The 14,519-nt window shown below is 40.3% G+C and overlaps 1 protein-coding gene across 15 annotated transcripts in view; it reads left to right on the top strand.

Annotated features, from left to right (window-relative positions):
• The window catches only part of LOC107384033 (muscleblind-like protein 1), a 38,281-nt gene extending 29,357 nt beyond the window's left edge, over nucleotides 1–8,924 (top strand). For 3 of the 15 annotated variants that reach the window (XM_070541710.1, XM_054739877.2, XM_070541698.1), the window contains exons 2-11: nucleotides 1,064–1,234; nucleotides 1,911–2,129; nucleotides 3,233–3,472; nucleotides 4,358–4,411; nucleotides 5,456–5,609; nucleotides 6,331–6,366; nucleotides 7,006–7,097; nucleotides 7,916–7,960; nucleotides 8,666–8,734; nucleotides 8,854–8,924. In XM_070541710.1, coding sequence (XP_070397811.1) covers nucleotides 1,166–1,234; nucleotides 1,911–2,129; nucleotides 3,233–3,472; nucleotides 4,358–4,411; nucleotides 5,456–5,609; nucleotides 6,331–6,366; nucleotides 7,006–7,097; nucleotides 7,916–7,960; nucleotides 8,666–8,719 — 963 coding nt within the window. In that variant the 5' untranslated portion in view covers nucleotides 1,064–1,165 and the 3' untranslated portion in view covers nucleotides 8,720–8,734; nucleotides 8,854–8,924. The remainder of the gene's footprint in view (nucleotides 1–1,063; nucleotides 1,235–1,910; nucleotides 2,130–3,232; nucleotides 3,473–4,357; nucleotides 4,412–5,455; nucleotides 5,610–6,330; nucleotides 6,367–7,005; nucleotides 7,098–7,915; nucleotides 7,961–8,665; nucleotides 8,735–8,853) is intronic. The other 12 variants (XM_070541699.1, XM_070541701.1, XM_070541700.1 and 9 more) reach the window with 12 other exon arrangements.
• Nucleotides 8,925–14,519: the final 5,595 nt, after the last annotated feature.

Here is a 14,519-nt window from a genome sequence, read left to right on the forward strand (position 1 = left end):
CACAAATGTTCCTGTGTGGCCTGAGTAACGCCCCCCTCCCTGGTTCTAATTTCTTCCTCTTTTGCGGCCACCTGTCTGGTGCTTCAGTGTCAGTGAAAGTAAAGGATACTAACGGGTGGAATACGGTCGTGTCACAGTAGAGAGATAAATCCCAGTGAGGTCAGTGAGGTCAGCTCTGTCAGCGAGGGAAAGCACAGACGCCGCTGTTGGATCAGCTGTGCCACTCTGCTGAAAGTAAACACACACCTTTCTTGTGTTGTGGAAATTTTTGTGTGTATTTTCATGTTTGTGTTGCATGTTTATATCAGACTGTACGTGACCGCGACCCCGATCAGCACGCTCTTTAGCTGGCCTCTCCAATTTAAATGTGTCAAACCGTCTGGCGGCACAACTCTCTAAACTGAAAGTATAAAATTATATTTGCAGAAGGCAGCAGAAATGGATCTCTGTTTCAAATAATTTCTCTGAGGTTTTGATGTGTGACCTCTGGATGACTCCTGATGTAATATAGACTGATCATACGTATGAGCGTACATTATTTTTAGTCTCACTTAGACATGCTAAACTTCAAATCTAGAAGAAAGCACAACCGTATCAATCAGGATCCCCCTTCCCATGGGGCTGGTGCACAGACACACACATGTCCCAACTGAGGCTGACTGAAACAGCAAGCTGTTAACAATTAGTGATAGACTGAGCCTTGACCTAATGTAAATTAGACCGCCTGACACTGCGTACACATAAGTTACCAAGCTTCCACTGGGAAACGGTGTAATTCAGAACATTCGCCCAACCATTTACACCTTTTTTTGCTTTAGAGTGTTACATTTAAACGGTTTGTTATAATTCTGACTCGCAGCAGCTTTTAAGTGCATCAAAGTCCATGATATTTATTCAAAGATTGGTGAATATAGAGACTAGAGAAGCCTAAAGTAAAAAAAAAAATAAACACCACCTTGTTTCTATAAAATCAGTTAAATTCGTACCTGGGATACTTCCTCGGGAACTTTATACTTCTGTTGATAATAATAAAATATGTCACTTCCTTTATTTTTCCTCTCAGGGTCGTTGTTCTAGGGAGAACTGCAAGTACCTGCACCCTCCTCCCCACCTAAAGACCCAGCTAGAGATCAACGGCCGGAACAACCTGATCCAGCAGAAGAACATGGCCATGCTGGCCCAGCAGATGCAGCTCGCCAATGCCATGATGCCTGGCACACAGCTACCCCCTATGGTGAGAGGACACACAAATATGAACACCATGGTGAGACCACATAGTTAAGGGCGACAAAGCTCGTTCCCTTGGTATATTTTCTTCTTTTAGAGATTTTCATGCAGGCTGAACATGAAAATAGTCTCCTACATCTAACTCCTGCATGTTCTGATAGAAAATAGAAACTCTAGGATTTGAAAAGCCTGACAGATCTATATCACACTGTCACATGGACTCATCTTGGCTTGCGACATGCAAGGCTGTTGTTGTTTTGGCACCCAGGAAACAGCAGAGAACGTCTCGGCTAGCAGAAGCTAACAGTTAGCATTAGCAACTCAACCACATGGCAGAAGCTCCTCCAGCCTTGTTTATTTATGGAGATGTTGCAGAGCAAATTGAGTCTGTGGCAGAGTTGCGTTTCCATTGTCCAATCAGAGGCAAGATGTCCAAATATCAGGAAATAAGACCAGGCCCTGCCGTGTTGTGCCGCTCTCTGCCGCAGCAGAATCGCCCATGCTGATCCAGGTGCTTCTGGGCTTTTTTGACCTGAGCACGGCTTGCAAGGCATTCATTCCTACCAGAGACCGCTGCAAATGCATTGATTAAACGAGTCCTACGCATTTAAGTCTTTCAATTTTCTCACATATCATAGCACTCATCTGACCTATTGTGCTCTCCTTTTTACTTCCTGCTCTAGCCCATATTCCCAGTGACACCAGGCCTGGCCACTAATGCCAGTGCAGCAGCAGCTGCTGCAGCTGCAGCCTTTAATCCCTACCTGAGCCCCATGTCTCCAAGCCTGATGCCTCCAGAGATCCTGCCCAGCACCACCGTCCTCATGGCCTCCAGCCCCACCGTCAGCCAAGTTCCCAATGCTGCTGCAGCCCAAAAACTGTTGAGAACAGACAGACTTGAGGTAACACACTAACTGTGTTGATTCAATAATGCTTTTATGAAGAAAATATTGTAGGGGCTTGTATTCAGAAAATTTTTGCTTCCAGTTGTATTTTTTTTACTTTGGAATAGTGTGTTTGCATAAAGAAGACAATAAGTACAGCGATAAGCACGGGACTATAGTTATTTTAGTGCATTTATATAAAAACAGTTTTGGAAATGAAATTGGAATAAGAATTAAATTGCAATAATCTATATTTGACTCGCATCAAGTAGGAGTTTATTGATAATTGACGCAATCAAATATCTGTTTGTTGTTGTTGTTATTTTTGTTTGTTTGTTTGTTTGTTTGTTTTTTGGGGGGTATTTCTACTGAGTCTTGCTTCAGCAGACAAAACAGTTCAGAGGCCCGTGAGACATTCAGCAGAAGTGAGTCAGAACATTCCTGAATGTTTGAGCAGTAACAACGAAAAAGAACTGCCGACATTTTTTTAGGTAACCAAGAACTTTAATCAGCCTTCAGAAAATAAAAGAAGGCTTCAAAAAGACACCTATTTTTTACTGCAGTAAATAAAATCAACAATATTTCAAGTAAACAGAAACCTCTCCACTTCCTTCTAATTTAAAGGAAGGTGCTGCCCCCTGCTGTCTTTTATGCAGACTTCCTGAGGATCTGAGCTACTTGGTGATACCTCGGTTGTTCGGTTTAAGGACAAAATAAAATATTAGTTGTGTTAAAGTGCAAAGGTTTTACCACTGCTGGACTAGAGAACTCTGAAACTGATTCTTGTTAAACAGGAAGATTAAAATGTTCATTTCAAACTTCCCTTTTTGGAAAATCTATCTTTAGCCATTTCTTTCTCCCTTTTATTTTTGTCTTTTCGTGCATCGTAATCCCCTCTTAAATCAGTTTTTGTAGTAAATTTGTTTAGATTTTAGAAGATTTTGGAGTTTAGTTTTATTACGTTGCTTGTTTACTTTTAAATCTTAAAGCAGTCAATAGTACACTTGAGTAAAGGGATTTTTACGCTCATCGTTACGACTAATGTAAAAGCTTGGACTCTCCGGATGAAGCCGACTTGATCCCATCCTGAGTTCGGATTGTCCTTCCTTTACCTGTTCCAGGTGTGTCGGGAGTATCAGAGAGGAAACTGTGCTCGAGGGGAGGGCGAGTGTCGCTTCGCCCACCCTGCAGACAGCACCATGATCGACACCAACGACAACACCGTCACCGTATGCATGGACTTCATCAAGGGTCGCTGCTCCAGGGAAAAGTGCAAGTACTTCCACCCTCCAGCACACCTGCAGGCCAAAATCAAGGCCACGCAGCATCAGGTGAACCAGGCCACAGCAGCCGCAGCCATGGTGAGCACCCGTTTAAAACCAGCACCACAGGTTGTTACCGTTTTAATTCAGATTAGACGAAACCACCTAAAGCTGTTTGTCTCAAACTCACGTTCATGTTCGGATTGTGACGTTTGTAGTTCTGCTTTTGTCGGGTCAAATCCAAATTGTCTGCATGTTGGTTTGAGTCCAAGCTGCTCAGTTTCAGATGGCATGAAGTAGCATAAAACAATAATACTCTGTAACGCTGGTTATTACTGTGTTCTCCTTCCTAATTCTGCAAACACTGTTTAGTCCCTTTACTGAAACCACAAGCAGAGGGTCGAGTAGCTTTTTCTTCCTCTCTCTCTGTTGTTGTTGCTTTATTTATGACTCCATTGTTTCTGTTCTTCCTATCCATAACTTCTCTTCCTCTTGACATTAATGGGAACAATTTGCGGCGCTTTCAGGCTTGTCCTGCTGTAACGCCACCACTGAACATTAGGCACGCCGGTCGTGTTGATTGCTGTGGGGTGGGGTGGGGGTTCTTGATGTAAATCTGACTATAATATGCACAGTGAAGCAGAAACTTGAGAAGTGTACTCCTGTACTTGTTTCCTGTCCGTTTGCCGAGACTCACTTAAAGTAACTATTTTTCTGATTGTATTTAATTCCTTCTTGTTTAGAAATAATTGGTAGTTTTTATCGTTTGAGTGGAGCTAGTTTCCACACTGTGCATGCCTTAGTCCTGTTATCCCCTTGTATATTGCATTCCAATGATTTGTTTTTTTATTTGTTTTGTTTTTTCTCACCTATACCCAAACTGCACTGCTGCCCCCATGATGCACCTCTGCTTGCTGGTTTATGTTAATGCGCTTGAACCCCATTGGCCCATTGCCATCATGTGCTCGCTGCCTGCTAATTAAGACTCAGTCGGCTGTCAAATCACTGAAGCGACCCCTCGACGCAACCTTTGACCTGGTACTATGACCTTTCACCTTTTAGCTTGGCATGCATGTGGCTTTGTTGCACAGAAGTGTTTTAACCAAAGATACCTAGCTGTTTGCGTGAGTCTTAAGTGTCGTGTGTGTCTTTTCCTCCTGCTGATCTGTCCGCGCTGCTCGTGATAGACTGATTGTGGCCTTTTCACCTCATCTTTTAACGCAAATTCAGTCACGGGAGCCACAATCAGCTCATCACCCGCAGCCTTTTTAACTGTAGTTAGCGAGCGCTAGGGAAGTAGAGCTTCTGTGAGGGTGGCATGGCTTCAGTCTGGTGTCTAAATGTGAGCGTGGTGGAGCTGCTTGATCAAATGTGTGCATGTCTGTGTCAGTGCATGTTGTAATGGATGTGGGTGGGGCTAAGAGGACAAGCCTTTATAACCACACAGGAATGATCCCACCTTAACAGTTTATCACAGTTCAAATGATCGTTCACTCACATCCATGTCTTGTAACCGGTACTCAAGAATGGCCTAAAGCCAAGATCAAGTCCACCGTTAAAAACAAGTAGTTTTTCATATTTCTTGGCCTTAAACCATTTTTGATTTTGTTTTAGAGAGTGAACCATCACTTAAACACGGCTTACACAGTTTATCATGGAGCTAGCAGTGCAGCCTCCCTTTCTCTGTGCTTATTATTACCTGTTCCACCTCGTTAGCTGCCTTATTGTTTTAATAGTTAACGCTTGCTTATTAGTCAGTGTACAGAATTAATAAGCTTATGTAATTAATACATAAATGCCTGTCAGCACATAGCTCCAGTAGGCATCATGCTCCTGCTTGTGTAGTACTTGTGTCAGACTGCTGCTTGCTTGCTACTGATGATATGATATGATATTGTTATTGTTGTACACACAAAGATATTGTCACTCTGTATCTCTGATGTCCTCTAACGTATGTACCTGTTTTTGTTTTTTCTTTCCTGATTTTGCCTCTCTAACACACCCTCTCTCTGCTCCACACACCTCTTTCTTCTCTTCCTCCTGTCCGGCCTTTCATGACCTCCCTTCCGTCTGGACGGGCAGGGCATCACTCCTAGTGTCATGGCTCCCCTCCCAAAGCGGGCAGCCCTGGAGAAGGCCAATGGGGCCACTGCCGTGTTTAACACCGGCATGCTCCAGTACCAACAAGCCCTGGCCAGCATGCAGTTTCAGCAGCAGCCTGCTTTCTTCCCATCAGGTATGGCTTCCAGGGCAGTGAACAGCTGGATCGGTCTAACCTGGCTTCTTGCTTGGTTGGGGTTTGGCGTAGTGCTAGATTGCAGATGAGCACACTTTTGTTATGAACTGTTTTGTCTTAGACAGGAGGAATAAACACATTAGTCCAACGTAGGGATGAAATGACGTGTATTTCAGTCAAAGAAATGGTTCAGAAATGTGCATATTTTGCTTTGTATGGCATTGCATGGCATCAAGGAATTAGGGAGGGGTTTCAATCTCCTTCTTTCTACTATCTGGCTTAATACAAGTCTATATAGTATCTACCTCCTAGTCTGTAAACCTACGTAGGAAGCAAGAGGTAAGGCTGTAGAAGAATAGAAGGTTTGGGGGCTTTGGCTTGAATCGGTGGAGCTGGGAAATCTTCTGTTTTCTTTTCTTAACAAACATCAGGGTATAGAATCGGGTTTGTGCACATGTTTACGCCACTTGACTTTATACATGATGTTAAATACTCTTAGTGAATTAATAAGCATTGCACCAGAAGTCTCAGTTGAGACACATTTCTCTTTGATGAGTTCACCACTTGGCATTCTCCAGTCACTGATTTCTGTGTCCAAATAATATTAACCTTTTTTTCCCCCCACGTTATCTCCCCCTTCACCCTAACGAATCTTGTGATGGGCTGTTTTGATTTCTCTTCCCTACCCAATCCACTTCCTGTTGCACTGCATGATGGGCAGGCTCAATTTTGTGCATGACACCTGCAGCCAGCGTTGGTAGGTTCCAGCTTTCCTTCTTTAGTTCTTTGTAACCTCATGTCTGTGAGTCACTGATCATCAAAAGCAATCTGTTCACTCACACTTATTGTGTTTTGGGTCAGATCAAAATCACTGTTTTAGTTTCAGGAAGGCACAAAATGTTACTTTAATTTTGTTAATCATTTCTATCATTAATGTTGATTTACTGTTAATCTTACTTAGTGCTGCTTGAATACTCCTGTTCTCATTGCCTGTTCTGAACATGTTTTGGCTGAGCTAACCAGATACCCTTTTAAAATCCTTTCAAATGAAAATAAAACAAGGGGATTCAAGTACACCTCCCTCTTAGTCTTCTCTGCCATCCATAACACGTTCTGCTCTTTGCCATTTGTTTAGGGAACCTTTAAAAGATGGTTTCCGTCTCTGTTTTACCAAAAAATGTAAAGTGATGTCATTCATCAGCTTTCAGCCACGCCGCCGCATCAAACCCAAAACTCAATTTAGCATCTGCAGAGGAAAGACAAGGGAAATAGTTCAGTTGAATCCCTTTTCAGTTTCCTCCTTCCTAACCTGCCCCCTACCCCCCACCCCCATGTGTTTTTGGCTCCTCTGCTCCCTTGTGTATTTATGCTTACATGATTTTCCCTCCAAAAAAAGTTCCCATGATGCACGGTGGTACTCCAGCCACTGTGTCTGCAGCCACCACATCTGCCACAAGCGTTCCCTTCGCAACTGCCTCCACCAATCAGGTTTGCACCTCTCCCACCTCACTCTATCTATCTATCTATCTATCTATCTATCTATCTATCTATCTATCTATCTATCTATCTATCATCTATCTATCATCTATCTATCTATCTATCTACAGTATCATCTATCTATCATCTATCTATCATCTATCTATCTATCGATCTATCTATCTATCATCTATCTCTCTATCATCTATCTATCTATCTATCTATCTATCTATCTATCTATCTATCTATCTATCTATCTATCATCTATCTATCTATCTATCTATCTATCTATCTATCTATCTATCTATCTATCTATCTATCTATCTATCTCTCTATCATCTATCTATCTATCTATCTATCTATCTATCTATCTATCTATCTATCTATCTATCTATCTATCTATCATCTATCTCTCTATCATCTATCTATCTGTCTATCTATCATCTATCTATCTGTCTATCTATCTATCTCTCTATCATCTATCTATCTCTCTATCATCTATCTCTCTATCATCTATCTATCTCTCTATCATCTATCTCTCTATCATCTATCTATCATCTATCTATCTATCTGTCTATCGCCTTGCGCCTCCTTCATTTCTGTCTTTCCGTGCACATTGACAAGAGTTGGAATGCTTGTGTCTTACGAGGGTTGGGTTAGCAGTACTCCCTCTTGTTGGCCTACACTAGAGTCCAACATGCCTTAACAACACTGCAAAGAGTCTTGTTTTTCCGACATATCCGGGTTTTTATTTCAGCCCTTCCTGATGTGTATCAAATATAAATGTGTGTCCTCATTGTAACTTGATTTTTGTCCTTTCCCGTTTTGAGGACTCTTCCTTATCAAAGTTGACTACCAACGAATACATGCAATTGGTATGTATGAGGTAGCTGTTTTTTGGTTTTGATTTAAATTTTTTATATTTTTAGAGCCATTTGCACAGCTTAAGCAATAGTCACTATCTTTGCCCTCCTGTGCTTGGCTGACTTGTTTTTTCTTTATTTATTTTTTTGCAGCTGCTTCCAGCTCATAAAGCAAAGCTTTACCATGTTCTTTGTGTTTAAAAGCTGGATGTACCCATTATTCATGTCAGAAAAGGAATAAAATAATAAAATTTTGATTTGTAAGCTTTTATTTATTTTTAAAAAAGGAAAATTACTTAGGATAAATTAGCATCTTTGTCATGCTGAATTAGTTTTCTGGAGTTTATTGAGCTGTGCAGGTCAACAACATGGAGCACTTAGATTTGCATGGGGAAGCCACCTAACGACAGTTTCCTGTTCACCCCCTTATCTTTCCCTTCCTTTAAACCGTCCCCTCCCTGCTACCCACTAATGTGTGCTGATTCTTGTCTGTCTGTCCATGTGCCATGCTTAAACCAACAGACTATAGCCAAAGCTTGTTCCATCTTCTCATTGTTGTCTCTTTGCAGCAAAGAACTTGTCTTAATGTGAGAGAATGTGGTTAAATTCTGCTGATCTTGATTTGTTTTTTTGTTTGTTTTTTTTTGGAGGCCGGCAGCCATTTTGTGTGCTTCCGATTTGGAGTGCTTCATTTGATCTCTGTTTTCTGCCCCTCAGATTCCAATAATATCTGCAGATCATCTGAGTCACAAGTACTTGACTCAAATGTAGTTCCTCTCGAGAACAGTGAGTTTCTTTTTCAGTTCGTTCCGTGTGTGTGTGAGCGACTCATGGCAGAAAAAGCGATTTCATCGTGTTGGACGTCCAAATCCGGGTTTCTAAAACTAATTTCTCATCTTTTGCAGATCAAATGAATGTGTGCTGGCACCGTCCAAGCCAAAAGAGTTAAAGCCTTTATGTACGTAACCTTCAGAATGTCAAGCAATGGGACAAAGAGGGTTTGCCATCTCTTAGCCTGTCCACAGCAACGGCCTCGTCACATGTGTAAACATCAAGGGCACAACACGTGATCCGTGCCATCTTCCCACATATCAATATCCAGGAGAATTTGCTGTCAAATTCAACGTGCAGCCAAGAGAGGAGAGGACAACACAGTGCCAGGGTCGGTGGGAAACGCTCACATGATACCTCTATGTCTGATGAAATCACAGCACTCAGTCTGTCCAACTCACTATCATTTCTGCATGCAAGAGCGTTGTTATGAGATAACATCAAGTGCTGGTATGTCAGTAGACCAAGAGTTTAATTTTTTTCTTTATTTTATTTTTTGAATCGATAGCCATATTTCATAGTTTACAGGAGAAACGCAGATATGCACCTTGAATTTGATGGAAATCTGAAAGGCACAATATCGCTAACAGAATTAGCTTTTTTTTCTCTGCCAAATGCATTAGGTGTGTACAGTATTGTGTTTTACGGCTACTAGTGAAACTAGATGTTGAAATGAGGGTTTTGGACATATGAATGTTCTGGGTAAAACCAACACACCTGTGTACCGTGAAAGCACAGCCAGGCTAGCTTTTTATTTCTCATTTAGTCTCGTGCCATCAAGGCCATACAGCTAAAAACCAGAGTGTTATCTCAGCAGTGTTATTTGTTTACCGAAAGTAGAATTTTTGTATGGCTCTTTTTTTTTTTTGTATTGTTTGGTTTTGAGAATCTCCATTTTGAATGTTTTTATATTTTAATCTTTAGGGTTTTTAATTTTATTTTCTCTTTCAAAAATAGTTGTAGAAGTTTTTTTCACCAAATTAATTAGTTTGATAGTTAAGTTTTTCTAAAGTTTGTCATACCTCTTTTAATGGACTAGTTTTGTTTTAATAGGTCAGGATTAAGTCTGTCGACTCTAAAGCAGGGTGATCTTGAGGGTGTAGCTCCAATTAGCGTTGTGTTACCTTACTCTCCTCTGTTTTTCAAAGAGAAGCAGCTCTAACTGTGTCTCTAAGAAGCAGCGTTGAGCCACACGTTGATGGGATTGAAACGGCAGACCCAGCGGTCTATTAGGTCATTTAAACCACATGTGCACTTGAATATATCCTTTTTTTTTTTTTACTTCCCTCAACCCCTCCAGAGTCAACCTTCATTGTTTTTAGCAGAAGCATAAGTCACCATACGTTTTGACTTGTATTCCACGTAAAACGATGAAGTTTAATCAACTTGTACATCTATCTATAGAAAACCAAAGCACAGTTTTGTCCTCTTTAAGTCTTATTCATGTTAGATTGTAGAGAGATCTCAGAAGAGGCTTAAAACAATTAAGGAAATGTGTTTATAATCTTTTATCTGTGTGTTTTATGATGATTTTCCTGTTTTTCACACAAGTGTGTATTTTATCTTTAAAGATTGTCATGTGACTAACAAAGCCTTAGATTACCATTAACGGGTCTGTACCCAATCAAAATGTCCTCTCAATCACCGTGCAGGTTCAAATAAAACACTGATGGTGTTTTATAGTTCTCACGCTTTAGATCAGCGATTCCCTCATTTCTGTTCATTTATTTTGTCTCTTTAAAAAGAATTACTCTGAAATGACATTGTTATGTACTACTTAAGGATTTGAATCTGTTTGAGGTATGTAGTTTTAGATTTTACTTCTTTATTTTTTGCCTTACTATATTATTACTTGACAATATTCACGTAGTCGTAGATGTTAAGCTAGTATGACATACATAACTTTTTCAAACCTATAAACGTGTGAAATTTTCATGTCCTTCATATAGCTGGATGTCTTTCTCAGACGATGTTATAATGTCATTTAATTATATCGGTGAGAAATGTTTCCACACAAGGAATGAGATCAACTAATTAGCTGCCACAGCAGTTTCTCTCAGCCAATGAGAATGCTTTGATTTTCTTTGTAAAATTGTCTGTTGTCATGTTTGGAAATACTATATCGTATCAGAATACAGACTGTTCATGTTTTAGAGGGAAAATGATTATTTTCTACTGTATCCATTTCAAAGAGATGTGTACTTTTGTTTGAATATTAAGTTTGCCCTGAATGTCAGGCCAAAACGAGCGGTGAGATTGACGTGGATGTTTGGTGTGAGAAAGCAAAGACTTTTCCGCCGAGGACGAGTCCGAAATGCTGCAGAGTTCCAACCTAAGGGACGAAGGTTAACTTTTTGCACTTCTGTAAATAGTAAAAAATGAACAGAGAAAAAAATGTGTATCATATCGAGATATTATTTTGAATAAAATAAAATAAAGATCTATAATTATAAGGAACTTTGTTAGATTAATTTAAATTCTTAAATTAGAAGACCAGCTAAATTTTGCTTGCAGAGAAGGGCACTAGTTTTTGTTTTTTGGCCAACGCATTCAGAGAAAGCTATGCGCTTGTTGTCTTATTTTATAGGTGGCTCCTAATGCCAGGGAATGCTACAGGGAAGGAGAAATCGGCCCGTGTCAGGCTAACTCCACACTTTCATAGGATAACACATCCAGTAATATCCTTTATTGGATCCACTCCCATGGTACAGTCATTACAGGAACCTATAAAAAATGTATAGAGTTTGATTTGACTGCATGCAAACAAAAGATGCTGTGTAGATAGGAAAGACACCTTCAGAATACAGAATCCACAATACTCTTCTTTTTAAATTGCCATAACATCCACTGCGTGGAGAACCTTGAAAAAACAAATAGTCTTATTCAAATGTTCCCAAGCGAACATGTTATTTAAAGAATAACAACATATTAGCACTTGTCCACCTCAGTTATGTTCAGAGATTTTACCGTCCCCACTAACTCACGAGCAGTTGTTCCTGCTTTAGCTGTGCACTCAGCAGGTGAAGGCTCATCACACCAAAAGCATATTTGGCTAAATTTAGTCTTTAACATGAATGTAATAGTCAATGTCAATATGTTTCTAGCTTGAGGCTGCTTTGTATAGTCGCTACTGAACCAAAGCACCATTTTCTCCAAACCAGACTTTTAAGTATTCTGGCTGCAGCCAAGGTCTCTCCTCCCTGCTGGGCGCACACATTTGCTTTGATTGCTTTTTACTTGTACGTGCACCCACCAGTTATGTATTCGCTAACAGTCGCCACACAATAATGTACTCTTCTGTCTCTGGATTTGTTTATGCAGATTTTACTGTTGCCATTATTGACTCTTGCTGTAGGCTATGGATGGGAAAAAAATCCAAATAAAGCGATTTGATTTGCTCATGCAACACTGCCTCTGTGTGTTTTGATCTTTTTATATAAAAATGTAACAAACTATTTAGATTTATTAGTTTTTTTTTTCACTGTTGGGAAAATGAAAGACTACATTATGGTGAAGATGGAAAAGAATATACTTGGATGTTTCCAAAAATGTGGCCGGTTTCTTGGATATTTATTTATTAGTTCTAATTGTTATCAGAATAAACGTGTCATATGTTTTGGAAAATGCTTTTTATTGTTAAAGAGATACTTTGCAGCATTTTCATATTTTCAAATCGTTATCTTGAGCCAGTATGTGCCAATATGACTCTTTACAGCAGGGCTATTCAATTCCGGGCCTCGAGGGCCAGTTTCCAGCACGTTTTGGTTTTAACCCTGCTTCAACACACCTGATTTTAATTAGTAGGTGATTAACAGGCTTCTGCAGAGCCTGATGAGCTGCTGCACAGGTGACTCAACCACTCAAGTGTGTTGGAGACCAGAAACCACTAAAACGTTTTGGATACCGGTCCTTGAGTCCCGGAACTGAATATCCCTGCTTTACAGGGTTAATGAAAGGCCACCCTATCATCCTCTGTGGCCAGAATCTTCCACTTGCAACTTCCAAACTCTGTTGGGACTCATGAAAAATTGAGCTGACACACCTGGCGCTGCAGTCAGGTTCCAGAACGTTTCCTGCATGTTTTAGATCATGAACGCAGCTGATTTGTTTAATTTAGTGATGAGTCACTCGTGTAGGCACTAAGGGATGTGATATACGTGCTGTTTAACAATGCAAACACGTTTTTAAAATGGCTGCTACGCGTTAAAGATCTAAATCTTTGCATTGATTTGAAAAGTGGTTCGTGCACATCCCCCGAAATAAACGTGTCCGATCGCTGCGATAAACAAGTAACCAGTAGGTGGAGTTGACAAAACGAGCCCGACACACTCACCATTGTGATTCCGTCTCTGGTTTAGAGGTCTGTCACACCAGCTACGATACCACTGCTGTCTTTTTTTTTATGCCGTGATGTCAAAATTAACCAGTTGGTGAGCTCTTTTATTAATGCCATGGTTGTTTTGGTTGTACCAGCAAACCCGGTGTTCTGACTGTATGTGCTTCCTCGTTGAATATTCCTATCTCACGGTGTTACAACAGTTTCGCTATTGTTTGCAGTATAGTAACACGCTTATGTAGCACGGTTTATTTTAAATAGGTGATATTACTCAAAAATACAGAACTGTAGTATAATTCTTAGCAAAAATATAAAGTGTTGTGATTTATTTATGAAAAAGACCGTGTTTGTCATGATTCCGTGAATGACGGTAAACAACGGGAGAAATTTCTTGTTTACAGAATAATGAATATTTTACAAGCCATTTAAAAGCTAACTGTCAGGTAAACATACAACAAGCAGTAATATAACAACTTACAGAGGTAGCGCATCTCTTCCGATAAACAGCCTGTGATGCAGTAATTGGTCTGTGCATGCACATTTCCCCAAAGTAGTAGAGGTTAAACAGCAAGTATATCACGGCCCTAAGGCTGGGGAAATTTTTCAGCTTTCAGATTAAGATATTTAAAAGACGAACGCACCGTGAGATGGGTTTTGCTTTTGGTTCTACAAACGGACACTAGGGGGTGCTAAAATCAAGCGACAACTGCTTAGTTCCCCTTTGCATCTTGTTAACTAGTCATGTTTGTGCAAAACTGCCCTTTATTTCCAATCAGCATCTTTGGAATAGGTTTTTTAAAGGTTATTTTCATGGTGTTTCATAAATGATTAATTTAATCAGGAAGATGTAACATCGATATTTAAGGGGCTAATTTGCACACATGTATTTTGAGGTGAAGTGGCAGGAAGTTGTTTTTGTTTGTTTGTTGTTTTGATCTAATCCATCCATTTATGCAAAGATGGGGCTGAAGAACAGATAAACAGTAATACGTATTAGGCATTCAAAACTAAATCTGTCTCTAAATATGGCCACAAATCAGCTCCATTTATACTTACACTATAAGGTGAAGAAACGGTCAGTCAAAAAAATAGAGCCAAGTGGATCATTTATGCTTTGCAGAAAGATAATTGAGGGCAGAGCCAATGATCTTTTCATGCAATTGGGAATCAGACACATGCAAAGTGAATCAATGACCTAATTAGCACGGATGTGTGGAACTGGAGTGAAAGTGCTAAGGAGGTCTGGGTCGGAGGCCCCAGACTATTTTGGTGAGGCGGCTCCTTTAAGAAAACGGAACTGCGCTTCAGCTTTTGACGCGCTGAGGATGTGGGCAGGAAACGCCATGCAACAGCAGAGGAGCGATCACGCTTCCCCGCACAGTTGCACAATTCAGTGCAAACAAA

This window comes from Nothobranchius furzeri, chromosome 11 (assembly GCF_043380555.1).
Source record: "Nothobranchius furzeri strain GRZ-AD chromosome 11, NfurGRZ-RIMD1, whole genome shotgun sequence".
Lineage (NCBI taxonomy): Eukaryota > Metazoa > Chordata > Actinopteri > Cyprinodontiformes > Nothobranchiidae > Nothobranchius > Nothobranchius furzeri.